This window comes from Neomonachus schauinslandi, chromosome 9 (genome assembly GCF_002201575.2).
Source record: "Neomonachus schauinslandi chromosome 9, ASM220157v2, whole genome shotgun sequence".
In the NCBI taxonomy this organism is placed as follows: Eukaryota; Metazoa; Chordata; class Mammalia; order Carnivora; family Phocidae; genus Neomonachus; species Neomonachus schauinslandi.
This window is the reverse complement of record NC_058411.1, coordinates 9871675-9886935: the sequence shown is the minus strand read 5'-3', so window position 1 is coordinate 9886935 and position 15261 is coordinate 9871675. Positions and strand designations below refer to the sequence as shown.

The window sequence follows — 15261 nt, the reverse complement described above, 5'->3', positions numbered from 1 at the left end:
GTAGGTAGGCTGTTACTGATACTCCATAAAATAGATTGTTAGTCTAGGTTTATCCTTTTGAGTAGTGAGAATCCATTGGTGGATTTAAGTTTTTCTCACAGTGCTGTTGTTAAATTCTGATAGTTATTTTACCATGTCCTAACTTTATTCATGTTTTTCAGAAACATATTATTTTGAAAATATTTTGAACAAGTCAGAAACAGCCCTGTAGAGAAAGTTTTTTAGAACATTTTCTTTATCCAGGAAGCTTCCCTCCCCCGCAAATAAAATCTTACCCAGAAGCCCAATATGTAAAAACAAACAAACAAACAAACAAAACACCAAGCCCAAAAAAGAAAAAGAAAAAAAAAAAAAGATGAAGTAGAAACTGGTGAATTTACCATTGTGGGTTCTGAGTTTGCCTGGAGGAAGAAAGAAGACTGTTCACAGGGGAGCTAGATTAGACCCTTCCAGCTCCTCTTGTGCTGATTAAAGTCTTTGATGGGAAAAATCTTTGGTGTCTTGCTTGCTTAGGAGTCCCCTCTATCCCTGTGTCACACTGACCTTCTGTAGTACTTACCCCCTTCGGGAGGCGCTGAAGCAGGATGAATGCTCATATGTCCTGTCAGACCCTGTTGACTGCTGTAAGACTTTAAAATATGAGCTAGAGGTGTCCATGGACTTACTGCTTGGGACATGAAAATTATGACTGATAAATCCATCCTGTACTTTCTACGCCCATGTGAGCACTGACATTCCCACCCTCATGTGTCCACACTCCAGAGTGTTACAAAGCAGGCTAAAAAGCTGGTTTTCTATGCAATTAATTTTTTAGAAATCTAATTTTTACATTTATGTTTTAACCTAGTTTCATTTTAGAAGAAGGATCTAACAGGGATGTGTTTTGTAAAATATTATTATAACCTTTAAAAGTCTAGTAGTTTTAAATCTGAGAGACTTTATTGTTGCATTTCAGGTATCTAAACTTCTGAATTCTGGAGTATATTTAATACATAAAGAATTAATAACATTATTACAAGATGAATCACTGGAGGTAATATCTTCTTACTCTTTGGTTTTTACTTCATGTTAAGTCTGAATATTATCAATGCCCTTCCCCTCTTCCCCCGCACTTCTTAGGAATTGCATGAATTCTTTCAGCTGACTAGCCCCAAAAGCGTCAAGACAAGGTGCAGTTGTATCATAGACTGGAAATTGAGATCGTTAAAAAAATACTCAGTTTTAAAATATATATGTATATTTGTTTATGAAGAATTTAGGACACGCCAAAAAGTAGACAAACAAAAGGATACCTTTAGTTCCAATTACTGTTTCTGTTTTGTTATATTTTTAAGTTTTTCTTTTTTTTTGCTATGAAAAAGTTTTTATTTTACTTAATTGCAATCCTATTTTATATCACATTTTACATCTTTTTTTTTTCCCTCTCAGCATTGTTTAGGGAATATATTTGGGAAAACTGAAATACTTTATTTTGATGCTGCATTTAGTATATCCTGTTCACCCAAATGACTGCTAGCTCAACTCATCAATAGTTACACATTGCTGAGGGTGTTATCTTACTTCAGTTGCTTTTTAAAAGTTGAGAGGCAGTTTTTTGGCATATTGGTTGTATGGAAGTAGCTGTCTTAGATCTAGACTATTTGAACAATATCAAGGGGCAGGTATACTAATCTCTTTTCAAAGGTAGTTTTGATCAAGGCAGTTGATTATTTTTCTAAAATGTTCCAGCAAGAAGATGGCAATGTAAGAAAATAGAAACTCCCTAAATGTTGTTTGGTAAATAATACTATTTCTGCACAGAAATTGACATATGAGGCTAACCTAAGATTAGAAAAACAGTAGTTGCCATAACAGTAATTGATATCTCTATTGAAAGGTACTGGATGCTCTTATAGATCATCTTCCAGAAATCCTTGAACTTATGTCTACTGGTGGAGAAAGCAGTATTCAAGAAAATAAGGTAAATCCCATGTATCAAAGAAGTTCCTGAATGTTTTAAATTTGATCTTTCTCTATAGAGTTGTTGTGGGGAATCAATGAGAGAATGTGTGGAAAACATTTAAAGTAGTGCTTGCCCCATAATAGCAGGTAGCTTAGTAAATGTCTCTTGGAGCTTCAACAGCCTGAATTTTCCCTACAATTATTCCATTACCATGATTCTTATTTATTGTCCTTGGAGTTTACATTCATATTTCCAGTTTTTATTAGCATTAATTATTATTCTAAGAATAGCATCTGGTGAGGACAGAAGAGTAGGAATGTAGAAGGTCAAAATTTTCCAACAGCGAAGTATAAGAAATTTTACTTTAGTTAGAAGGATTGAGTCCCATTCTCTATTTCAAAATTTTGTTTTCAGTGACCGTAAATTTTACTTATGGATCTTTTTGAAACGTGTTTGATTTTGCCAGATAATTATCTCCCTATGACAACTAAGATCCTCCTAGGTTCTGAAGTGAGTGAGAATATTCCTCTCCCCAATGTATCGTAAGACTGAATAGTTTGACTGAATGCTGCAGTTGATTTATTATCATCAATCTTCTGATGTGCTTTTTTTCAGTTATCATCTCTGCCTGACTTGATCCCAGCCCTCACAGCTGCTGAGCAGCGAGCAGCAGCCTCCTTGAAATGGAGAACTCATGAGAAGCTACTACAGAAATATGCCTGTCTGCCGCATATCATATCAAGTGATCAGATTTATTATCGTTTCTTACAAAGAATGTTCACCATCATGATGACAAATGTGAGCCCAGTACCTTTTATCTAAATCTTTTGAACTCACACTTGATTTTGGGGTTACCAAATTCTCCCCATTCTCAAAATAGTACAACAAACTCTGTTTATTCCATTTTGCCCTGGAAAGATGTTATCCTCCCAGATCCCCGAGGGGGAAACTCAGATTTCCCCGTGCTTCTTTAGTAATGCTTATTTTTTAACATTGTCTACATAGCTGGGTTGAAGAATGAACAGGTGGTACCTTTACTTACCCTTTTTCCATATGTTGCCAAGGAGAGTGTAAACAGATTCACTTCAAACTTGATATAGTTCTTCTCAAAAGGCAGGTTGGCCGGAGTCTGTGATCTCGACTGCTAAGTCCCTCTTGCTCTGATATCCACCTTTTATGTGTTGTGGCCTCAGAGCCGACCTCAACTATGCCATGTTGCCAGACATCCCGTAAGTCTTAGTGGCGTTGCTTTTTCTTTTAAAGTACCTCTAAAAAGTGGCTGTGTAACAGATAAAGCTTATATTAAAAACATGATGGCCTACTATGGATAACCTTAAAATTAGAGTCAAAAGCAGAAAAAAAAAAAAAAAAGAGGAAAAGTTTTGTACTCACATCCCCCAGAGAGTAAGTTGTCTACCTTTTTCACAAAAATTTCAGAGGTTTATTTAGCCTACAGTTCACTGTACATTTCATATGATGTCTTCCTACCATTTTGGAAGTATGAAAAAGTTCCATATAACATGTACGTTTTAGAAACTGTTGAAAAAGTGCTTAATAGTGTCATTGTTCTCAATAAAAGGGAGATAATGAGATCTTGTAGCCATTTCAGAAAACCAAAATCAGGTTTAGCTTCAAAGATTAAAAAGAAAAAAAATAACGTTATTGGTGTCATTTACAACTTAAGAAAACAGGCATACATTTCATGAACTGACACTCTGCAGGTTAATTGCATTCATCAAAGCAAAGCCTAGAGCATGAAGGTTACATTATAGCTGTAATAGTCTTAAGAAATGACATCAGTGACTCCCTTATCAGAGGACAGTGCATGAGTGTGCCACATAGGAAATTTACATAAAATTGAGCAGAATTAATGAATTATTTTATTCAGAAATTACCTATTTGAGCACCTGCTATGTGTCAGGTACTGTTTGAGGAGGGAGGGATACAGGAGTGGATAAGACGGACAGACTCCTTCTCTTAACAGAGCTTGTGTTCTAAAGGGTGGTGGTATCAGGATACATAACACAACAGGATGAGTGATATGTTTACAGATGCCGGTAAGTGCTGTGGTTTGATCTTAATTGTTTATCTCAGCGTGATGAGTTAGTAGGCATGCTGTGTTTACAGAGCTTAAGAATATATAATTATTCCATATTTTAACTTCTCTTACCAAGAAAGAGAAATGATTTACAACATAGAGTGCAAACAAAGTACCTGTAAGCCTAAGATTGTTTTACTATTTTCTTTTACAAGGCAGTAATTCCACAGTTAAAAGGAGGTACATGATTATTATAGCACATTTTCCGTGATCAAAGAGGATGTTCTGGAGAAAAGAAAGATTTATATTTTTAATTCCACACCTAATGGTCATAATTCATTCATTCAGCAAAATTTATTGAGTGCTTACTATGTGCCAAGCACTACTATATTTTGGGTACCAGGATACAACAATGAACAAAAGAGACAAAGGGTGTATTATCACAGAACCTGAAATTCTACTGGAGACCGGCGGTAAAGCAACATACATCTAGAGTATGTCAGGGGTGAAAAGTACAGTGAAGCACAGTAAAGCAGGGTAGAGGATGAGGAACATGACAGAAGGTAGTAGGATGCTATTGTGGAGATAGCGGTCAGGTAAACATCCTTTCTGATCAAGTATGCTTCATGAAGAGGCTTGAACAAAGTAAAGGAGTTACCAGGTGGATGAAGGACAAGCGAGAAGAGCAAAGAAAGTGTGGTTGCGTGAGGAACCAAGGAAGCTAGGGTGGCAGGTGGTGGAGAGATGAGGTAGGGGGGTGCCTGGTCCTTGATGTGGAATCTAGCTTGTATTCTCTGAAACAAGGAAAATCTTTAGAAGATTTTGAGGAATGACATTAACTTTTTTTTCTTTTGTTGTGAAAAAATTTTAAAGATACAGAGAGGGGAAGAAAATACTGCGATGAACCTTCATGTAGAACCCAGCGAGACCGAACAATTGTTAACATTTTGCCATTATTCGCTTTTTCTATTTCATTGTGCTGAGGAATTTTAAATTATACATGTCATTGTATTTTATCTCTATAAACATTTCAATGTTCATCTCTAAAAAAAGACATTCTCCTATATAATCACAGTATAATCATTACATTTTGCAAAATGGACAGTTATTCTTCAATACCATTTCATATCCATGTAGTTCACATTGTGTTCCCCAAACATATTTTATAGTTGTTTTATTCCATATAGGATCCAATTAAGATCCTTTGGCTATTGCCTTTGACTGTTACAACTCTTAATTGTCTTTTAATTCAGAACAGACTCCCTTTCTCCCTTTTCCCACTTTTTCATGACATTGAATTGTGGAAGAGACTTCATCATCCTGTAGAATATTCCAATTCTGAATTTGTCAGATTGCTGTTTCACGGTGTTAGCTTGTTCACCTATTCTCAGTATTTCTTGTAAATGGAAAATTAGATCTAAAGACTTGCTGAGTTTTAGGTTAAACATTTTTGGCAAGAATACTTCACAGATGCTGCTTTGTACTTTATGTCGCATCATCTCTGGACACGTGTTCCTCTGTAAGTGAGCTCAGAGTGGTTCTCCAGTGGTGACCATTGTATCAGCCCACTGCAAAATTATGTTTTCTCCCTTGCAAGGTGCACTGTAATCGGAAGCTGACACTTTGAACACTCTGAACACCAGTTTTTCATCAACCTTATACCCATTAGGTTTAGCATCCACTGATGATCCTTCCTGAATCTGTTTATATTAGAACTTGCAGAGGAGTGATTTTTAAAAATTCTATCACTTCTGCATTTTTCATGGCATTCTTCTATGAAGAGATGCTTTACTTCATCCATGTGGCTAATCTGATTATGCTGAAATATATTTCCTCAGGTAATCTTTAGTTTTTTCCTCCTATGATCAATTTTCAGAGCTAGGAGTTGGTGTAGGAACCACTTCCAATGGTGACAACTGAGTTTTGTTTTGGTTTTGTTCTCTCTTTCAGGCTCATTCTCTAATATTAAATATTGTTTTAATCAACTGTGATCATTATTGGTGTGCTCCAATTGTCACAACTGATTCAGGCTGGCTCTACGTGTTTTTGATATGATTACATTTATCTCTGATTTCTGGCCCAAAAGATAACTTATGTTATACTGTGAGGTACAAAATATACATATTTTTTAAATTTTTATTTTGTTTTATTATGTTATGTTAGTCACCATACAATGCATCATTAGTTTTTGATGTAGTGATCCATGATTCATTGTTTTCGTATAACACCCAGTGCTCCATGCAGTACGTGCCCTCCTTAATACCCATCACCGGGCTAACCCATCCCTCCACCTTCCTCCCCTCTAAAACCCTCAGTTTGTTTCTCGGAGTCCATAGTCTCTCATGGTTCGTCTCTCCCTCCGATTCCCCCCCTTCCTTTTTCCTTTCCTTCTCCTAATGTCCTCCATGCTATTCCTTATGCTCCACAAATAAGTGAAACCATATGATAATTGACTTTCTCTGCTTGACTTCTTTCACTTAGCGTAATCTCCTCCAGTCCCATCCATGTTGACGTTAAAAGTTGGGTATTTATCCTTTCTGATGGCTGAGTAGTATTCCATTGTATATATGGACCACATCTTCTTTATCCACTCATCTGTTGAAGGGCATCTTGGCTCTTTCCACAGTTTGGCTATTGCAGACATTGCTGCTATGAACATTGGGGTGTATGTGGCCCTTCTTTTTGCTACATCTATGTCTTTGGGGTAAATACCCAGTAGTGCAATTGCTGGGTCATAGGGTAGCTCTATTTTTAATTTCTTGAGGAGTCTCCACACTGTTTTCCAAAGTGGCTGTACCAATTTGCATTCCCACCAACAGTGGAAGAGGGCTCCCCTTTCTCCACAACCTCTCCAACATTTGTTGTTTCTTGCCTTGTCAATTTTTGCCATTCTAACTGGTGTAAGGTAATATCTCAATGTGGTTTTGATTTGGATTTCCCTGAAGGCTAATGATGATGAACATTTTTTCATGTGTCTGTTAGCCATTCGTACGTCTTCTTTGGAGAAGTGTCTGTTCATGTCTTCTGCCCATTTTTCGACTTGATTATTTGTTTTTTGGGTGTTGAGTTTGAGAAGTTCTTTATAGATCTTGGAAATCGCGCTTTGTCTGTAGTGTCATTTGCAAATATCTTCTCCCATTCTGTGGGTTGCCTCTTTGTTTTCTTGACTGTTTCCTTTACTGTGCAGAAGCTTTTTATCTTGACGAAGTCCCAAAAGTTTATTTTTGCTTTTGCTTCGCTAGCCTTTGGAGATGTATCTTGAAAGAAGTTGCTGTGGCCGATGTCGAAGAGGTTACTGCCTATGTTCTCCACTAGGATTTTGATGGATTCCTGTCACACATTGACGTCTTTCATCCATTTTGAGTTTATCTTTGTGTATGGTGTTAGAAAATGGTCGAGTTTCATTCTTCTGCATATAGCTGTCCAGTTTTCCCAGCACCATTTATTGACGAGACTGTCTTTTTTCCATTGCATATTTTTTCCTGCTTTGTTGAAGATTATTTGATCATAGAGTTGAGGGTCCATGTCTGGGTTCTCTGTTCTGTTCCATTGGTCTGTATGTCTGTTTTTGTGCCAGTACCATGCTGTCTTGGTGATCACTACCTTGTATTATAGCTTGAAATCAGACAACATGATGCCCCCAGCTTTGTTTTTCTTTTTCAACATTTCCTTGGCGATTCGGGGTCTTTTCTGATTCCATACAAATTTTAGGATTGTTTGTTCCAGCACTTTGAAAAATGTCATTGGAATTTTGATCGGGATGGCATTGAAGGTATAGATTGCTCTGGGTAGCATAGACATTTTAACAATGTTTATTCTTCTGATCCATGAGCATGGAATGTTTTTCCATCTTTTGGTGTCTTCTTCAATTTCTTTCATGAGTGTTTTGTAGTTCCTAGAGTATAGATCCTTTACCTCTTTGGTTAGGTTTATTCCGAGGTATCTTCCTTTCCTGATTAAAACTCTTCAGAGTATAGGGATAGAGGGAACATTCCTCAAGTTCATAAAATCCATCTATGAAAAACTCACAGCGAATATCATCCTCAATGGGGAAAAGATGAGAGCCTTTCCCTTAAGATCAGGAACATGTCAAGGATGCCCACTCCCGCCACTATTGTTCAACATAGTACTAGAAGTCCTAACAACAGCAATCAGACAACAAAAAGAAATAAAAGGTATTCAAATTGGCAAAGAAGAAGTCAAACTCTTTCTCTGCAGATGACATGATACCTTATGTGGAAAACCCAAAAGATTCCACCCCCAATTACTAGAACTCATACAGCAATTTCAGTAATGTGGCAGGATACAAAATCAATGCACAAAGGGCGCCTGGGTGGCTCAGTTGGTTAAGCGACTGCCTTCGGCTCAGGTCATGATCCGGGAGTCCCGGAATCAAGTCCCGCATCAGGCTCCTTGCTCGGCAGGGAGTCTGCTTCTCCCTCTGACCCTAGCCCCTCTTGTGCTCTCTCTCTCACTCTCACTCTCTCTCAAATAAATAAAATAAAACCTTTAAAAAAAAATCAGTGCACAGAAATCAGTCGCTTTTTTATACACTAGCAATGCAACTGTAGAAAGAGAAATTAGAGAATCGATTCCATTACAATAGCACCAAAAACCAAAATATACATATTTTCATATGACTAGTATTTATGCGTTTGAAATTCTGTTAGAATACACAAAATGAAAGAAAAGAGTAACATGTTTTTATTTAGTTCATTTATCTAAAATTCATTTTTTAAAATTCCTGTGATGCTTCTGTTTATGCACATTTCTTAAACTTTCTGTTCTAATTCATAGTGAATATTCTCCTTTTACATTTAACACATTAAAAATGCACAGAATAATACTCAATAGTGAGAAATAGCTTGTATAAAACACGGGAGGAGGTAGCAGGCAACACACTCCCAGCAATGTAAAGTTTTATTTTACTTGAATTTCAAGGATCCTATAATAGCACTATAATACTCTGAATCTTAAAGAATTAAATATTATAGTATTTTTATGTAAGCCAAGATGGTGAACATGAATTTTATACTGGACACAATATATCTGGAGAGATTTTTCTCTAATATGTATTCTGAACCCAAACCCAGGAAAGATAGATGATTGAATTCATTTAAAATTAATTAATTGTGCCCAGTGGTGTGACAGAAATTCAGAAGACAAAGGAGTATATAGAACACTTATAGTAAGAGTTACTGACATGGTGTCCCTTGGATTCTAAGTTTTATCTGTGGTATGGACCAGGGATCTCAATGAATGACACTGAGGCAGAAGAGGCAGAAGCAAACCAGAAAGATTGAAAAGTATACCTGATCATGGGATCTCTAGGTTTCTATTTTAGAAGTGGCACATTTTTGGTGATGTATCTGACACAGGGCATGTTCTTGCAAATATTTGTCCAGGGAATGGCTAAGAGAATGGGTGGCTGAGAGGTATTGGGGGAGAATGTCACTTAAGCTGAAGTGGCAGAGAAAGGATGGTCAAATATAAATCAGATCGGGATGGTTTGAAAATGACCGTGCCAAACTACATTAACTTTGTAATGTGATACTTAGGTTGATTTGCCTGAGTGATATTAACATTAAATTATGAAGACACTAACACAGTGATCTGAGAGGCAGACAACATTGCTCTTGCTTTTAGCCAAAACTGAAAATTGATTTGTGGAGCAAAATTATGCTATTAGATTGATTTAATTGTCTTTCTTACCTATTTCTTTAAGAATGTCTTGCCTGTTCAAAAGGCAGCTTCACGAACTCTATGCATTTTTCTGCGTTATAATCGTAAACAAGAACAGAGACATGAGGTCATTCAAAAATTAATTGAACGTAAGTAATCATTGCTTCTCATTTTGAAAAACAAAGTAAACTGGCCTTAGTTAGCTCTGACTGACTTTATCAATTTTGCCATGAATGGTTAAGCTGATATTGGTAAATATCTGGAGTGTGTTTGTCTTTGAGTTTTGTAGGTTAATTTTTTTTGGTTTTAGAGATCTATATGACAGGATCAGTCTGTGATGAATGGAAGTAATAATTGGTCTGGGCCTCCTTTAGTGAGTTTCTATACTTGAGAAATTAAATTTATGTTGAAAGTCTAGTTTCTACCCTGATGAAATAGCATTTGGAACTAAAATGTGAGTAGAATATCCATGAATGTAGTCATTTATTTTATGTTTTTATTTTAAATATTAACAGAATGAGGGGGTTTTTGGTTTGTTTCCTTGAGTAGAGTTGATAGTACACATAAATATGAATGGTAAGCCTAGGTGGTTCATAATGTCTTAAAAAAATTAAGTCAATTAACAAATGCAAATTTATTTTAATTTACTAAGGGCTAAAATCAAGATAAAAACCTTTAGTTGGAGTGTTAATTCTAGAAATAGTGGCACACACTTATATATCCTTTTTAATTACTGTATACTTGCTTTGACCATAATGTCTTAATGTTTTTATTAAACTCTGTTTTCCAGCATAGGTAGGTAATGGGATTTTCTAGTTACTGGAGTTTACCATTTTAAGTATGGATCACCACTTTTCAAAAAATTAGAGTATATAAAATTCTATTTAAGAAAAATTATGCTTGGTATACTTTAATCTTTCTCTTTTTTACTCTAATTTAATTTTCATTTTTCAGTGATAGGACCACACATTTAGAATCAGTTTTATTTTGTAACGAGATTCTGTTTGGATTTAAATATTAAGAATTTTGCTTTTGAACATTTGTGTAATTAGGGAGAAAAAAATCCTTTAAATGTTAACCTGATTCTTGCCAGTAATACAGTGTTTACATATGACTTAAACCACTTTAGAGCATTCTTATGAAAATGAGACAAAGAAAACAGTTAATTTGATTGATCAAATATAACTTCAAATTTTGAAATTATACAAACTTGTAGTTGAATTCCAACTCTGCACCAGCCAGCTCTGTGACTTTAACCTCTGAATCTCCTCTCAGGAGGATAAATCTATGCTTATTCCATTGGATTGCTTTTCAGGATTAAATGTGATAATACGTTTAAAGTACTCAGCACATAATGGGTGATCAAAAATAGTTTATATATTCAGTACTTAAAAATTACATTTTTTTTCTGGTTTTTGAGATGTCATTATTTTGGAAGTCTACAAATCTGGAGTGTATAATATGATTTTTTTCTCTTACCTCTTGTATTTGCTAAACAATTGTGGATACAAAGAAACCTGTCATGGATTTTGTGTGTTTGATTTTGTCACATATAATTTCGTGTAGGAAAAATTAAACTTCTCTTTTTTGTTATTGTTGTTTCTAGAACTGGGCCAAGGAAAAAGTTATTGGAATAGACTTCGATTTTTGGATACCTGTGAATTTATTATAGAGATCTTTTCCAAATCATTTTTCTGTAAATATTTCTTTCTACCTGCTATTGAACTGACACATGATCCTGTGGCAAATGTGAGGTATGGTACCAATCCAAGATAATACTTGAAAAAATTGTACTTTTAAATTTATCTTCTATAATATATCTACTTATCTAATATAATGAACATGCAAAATCTTTTTCATAGTCAGTTTAAAAAGACAAGTAAATAATTTATACTTACTTTGAAATTCCTAGTAGTCCTAGTTAATGAGCCTCAATAGGACTTGGAAGCATAATCTTTTTTTAACTGTCCCAGGTCTTTTGTTTAATGGGTCGAGAGGGCAGTAGTCAAAGCCAGACTGGCAGGCTTCTCCTGACACTTGGATACACACATTGACATCAGGAGAAGGTTGAGTAGATATTCTTAATTTATGGATCTTCTAAGACTAAAGAAAAAATAACTCAAAGTTGGCTTGGCGAAGTTCTGTCCATTTTTAGGGGCAATCAAGAGATTGGCTTTTGTTTTATATTTTCAGTGTAAGAAAATACAGAAAATGCCACTGCACTGGCTTCAGTATTTTGTGCATCTTATCTGTGCTAAATCACTAATGAATCTAACTACGTTGTTAACATTTTGCAAATTAAAGTTGTGACTCTAGAAAAACAGCTCCCAGTGTGATGAACTATCACTTACCAAGCAGTTGACAAAAATTATTTGAAAGGAAATGAAATCATCTTTACCCAGGTCAGTATGACTTAAAAGCATAGCACTGGCCCTAAGAGAAAGCAACCTGCCAATTCAAAAACGAAATGAAGATTAATTGAACATTGCTCCATGAAGATTGGTTATTTTGGGGGGTAAGAGATCATTGCATAGCAATTTGTCTTGGTTTCCACTCTTCCGCCTGGGCAGCTGCCAGCCCAACAAATGGGTCCGGCAACACCATATACTAATTAGCTTTTGGATACCAAAGTGTTTGCCCAACTGAATAGAGATGTGTAGATAGAATGAAAGCCATCACAGGCAAGAGTGGTGGGATCATGCAGGTAGGAGGAAGGTTTCTGAAGCCACACCACCTGAGCTGATTTCCAGCTCTCTACTAGCTGTGTGTCTTTGGGCCAGTTACATAATCTCTCTGCACACTGATTTCCTTAGTTACCCAATTCATAGGGTGTTCTGACGGATAAATACCTGAGATAATGTACGTAAAGAATTTAGATTACCAAAAAGGTGTGATACCTAATCTTAAAATCTTTATAATCTCATGGGCCCAGGATTCTCACAGAGATAAATCAGCACTATGGCTTTCTGTACCTTCTGTTGAATATAGGTTTTCTAGACCTGGCCTTGAATTACGAAGAATGAAGTATGCATAGCCTGTTGTTTCTGTTTTTCCTTAAGTGAATGTTTAAAATTTGAATTCACTGAGTCTAGATAATATGAAGGCTGGAAAGACTACTGGTATTCAAAGGAAAATGCAAAAAAATTCTCTTTGGGGCAACTGGGGCCTCTTAATTTAGAGACAGCATCCCCAGGATCCGTGGTGAGCTCTGAATGAGTTTGAGACCATTATTGCTATGGACAGAGCTGAAAATTCTGGAGAAGGGCCTCTTTCGCCTTTTCGCTTGAATAAAAAGCAAATCTTATGGTGTATGAAGAATCCTCAACTGTAAGCTTAGCTGACAAAGCATCCTGGAAACTCTAGGAATGGGACTTGGTTGTCTCAGGTTTGGCATAGGAGTAAAAAAATAGTATCTGGAGAGCACTCAGATGAATGAACGAATACAGCAGCCAAAACATAAGCAACCGCCTAGCATCCCTCTCTAAAACCAGCCCTGGCAGAGCGGTAGAGAAGTAGCTTAGCGAAGCAGAGCATTTTCTGCACTGCCTCTTCTGTTCTTCCCTGGATTGCCTCTCCCCTCTCTGGCATTCTTCAGTCTGCGTGTTGCTTCCTTATCCATGCGGTATCGCCTGGGATGGTGCCTACAGTCTCTGCTTTTATCTTTTCTTCTCAAACTGCATATATGGCCCCAGTGATCCATCCAGTCTCATGGCTTGCATATCATCTGTGTGCTGAAGATTCCTGATGATATGTCTCCAGCATGGACGTCCATCCTGGACGGGAGCCACGTTGAGCTAGCTGCCCACTGAGCATTTCCATGGCATGTCCCACAAGCACCTCAGATTCAGTCTGTCCAAAAGTAAATCCCCGTCTTCTGCACCCACACCCACCCTTGCTCCTTCTGCAGTGGTCTCCATCTGAGCCAATAACCACTGCATCTTGCTACCTGCTCAGGTCAAAACCTTACCCCCTTTCTGCCACTCCAGCTGCAGTTCCTCAGCACATCCTGCTGCTTGCAAAGATACTGAGTCCAACCACTTCTCGCCACCTGACTGCTACCACGCTAGTTCAGGTGGCCACCCTCTTCTGCCTGAATTACTACTAGAGCCTCCCTGTTGTTTCCCTCTGTCCCCGACCATTTACAGGCTCCTCTCAGACCAGTAGTCAGATGACCCTTCCAACACGTTAAGTCAGATCACTTCACTCCTCTGTGCAAAATTCTCCATGGCTTCTTATGGTGCTCAAAGGAAAAGCCAGGCTCCATGCCGTGGCCTACAAGGCCCTGAACGAGCTGGCCTCCTGTTGCAAGTTTGGGCCAATTTGGGGTGACAGCCAAGGCAAGCTCCCCCTATAGGGCATTTGCGCTACTGCAGGCCCCTGCCTGTAATGCTCTTCTCCGGATGTTCACATTACTTGTTCCCTCATTTTCTTTAAGGCTTTGCTTAAATCATATCTTTTCAGTGAAACCTTCACTGAAACCCTCTATGACCACGCGTTTTAAAATTGTAACACCCCTCCTCTGGTACTCCCTCATCCTTCCCTGCTTTCTTTTTCTCCACAGCACTTAGCACTGTCTGATAGACATTTTACTTATTTCCGTATTGTTTTTTCCCTACCCCATACTACGGTGAAAGTTCCACGAGAGCAGAGGATTTGTTGGTTTCATTCACTGTTGTATCTCCGCACCCAGAATAATGCATGCTTGACTCATCACAGGCACTCCATAAACATTTGCTACACAATAAATAAACTCCCACGCTATCCGCTATCTGGAGTTTGAATTTTCTTTCAATGTCATGTTACTATTATTCTTAGTTATTAAACGCATTCAAAAGCAAATACTATTTAATTTATTATAGAATGAAACTTTGCTACTTGTTGCCCAAAGTGAAATCTACCCTGAAGATCCCTGCAGATAAGCATCTACTTCAGCAGTTAGAAATGTGTGTGAGGAAACTCCTCTGTCAAGAAAAAGATAAGGATGTTCTGGCTATTGTAAAAAGAGTAAGTATCACTCTTACCACCATGTCTGCCTGTCTTGCATGAAGAAAGTGTCAATCTTCGCTTCCCTGTTTTAGCTTGACAGGATAGCAATGTGTTAAAATACTTACATTGTTGCTAGAGTAGGATTAGTAACTGACTTGGCTGATGTGTGCTGCACCTGGTAAAGTTCCTTCCAAAGGGCACTCAGACGCTCAACTTCTATTACTAGTAATACAAGCGCCATGAGAGAGAGCTTGGGACATTTGAGGTACTTAATAAATACTGGTCAACCAAATGCTTCATCCACCAGACTTGATTTATAAGGGATTATAATCCAGGAAGACTTTGTTGGTAAAATGGGGAAGTCACACTTCATAGAAATTTAGCCCTGGAAGGGCCTTCGTGATCTGTTTGATTTTTGCTTCAAAAGCTCTAGGCCTAGAGATAGTAAATGTCTGCTTGAGATCATATTAGCAAGTTGCAGAGCTGGGGCCAGAATATGGATCTCTTACCCTGAGTGCATTCCTTTTTCAGTAATGTAACATCGTGTCTTACGGGTTTTTTGTTTGTTTTGTTTTAGCCCGGGATCTTATATGGATTGTTTGGGGATGTTAGA

The 15261-nt window shown here is 37.3% G+C and overlaps 1 protein-coding gene across 1 annotated transcript in view; it reads left to right on the top strand.

Moving 5' to 3' along the window:
* The window catches only part of PPP4R4 (protein phosphatase 4 regulatory subunit 4), a 105226-nt gene that overhangs the window by 68858 nt on the left and 21107 nt on the right, over positions 1 to 15261 (top strand). Inside the window, exons 12-17 of the mRNA XM_021679663.2 lie at positions 956 to 1033; positions 1877 to 1960; positions 2558 to 2740; positions 9706 to 9811; positions 11269 to 11416; positions 14522 to 14666. Of these exons, the coding sequence (XP_021535338.1) occupies positions 956 to 1033; positions 1877 to 1960; positions 2558 to 2740; positions 9706 to 9811; positions 11269 to 11416; positions 14522 to 14666 (744 nt within the window). The remainder of the gene's footprint in view (positions 1 to 955; positions 1034 to 1876; positions 1961 to 2557; positions 2741 to 9705; positions 9812 to 11268; positions 11417 to 14521; positions 14667 to 15261) is intronic.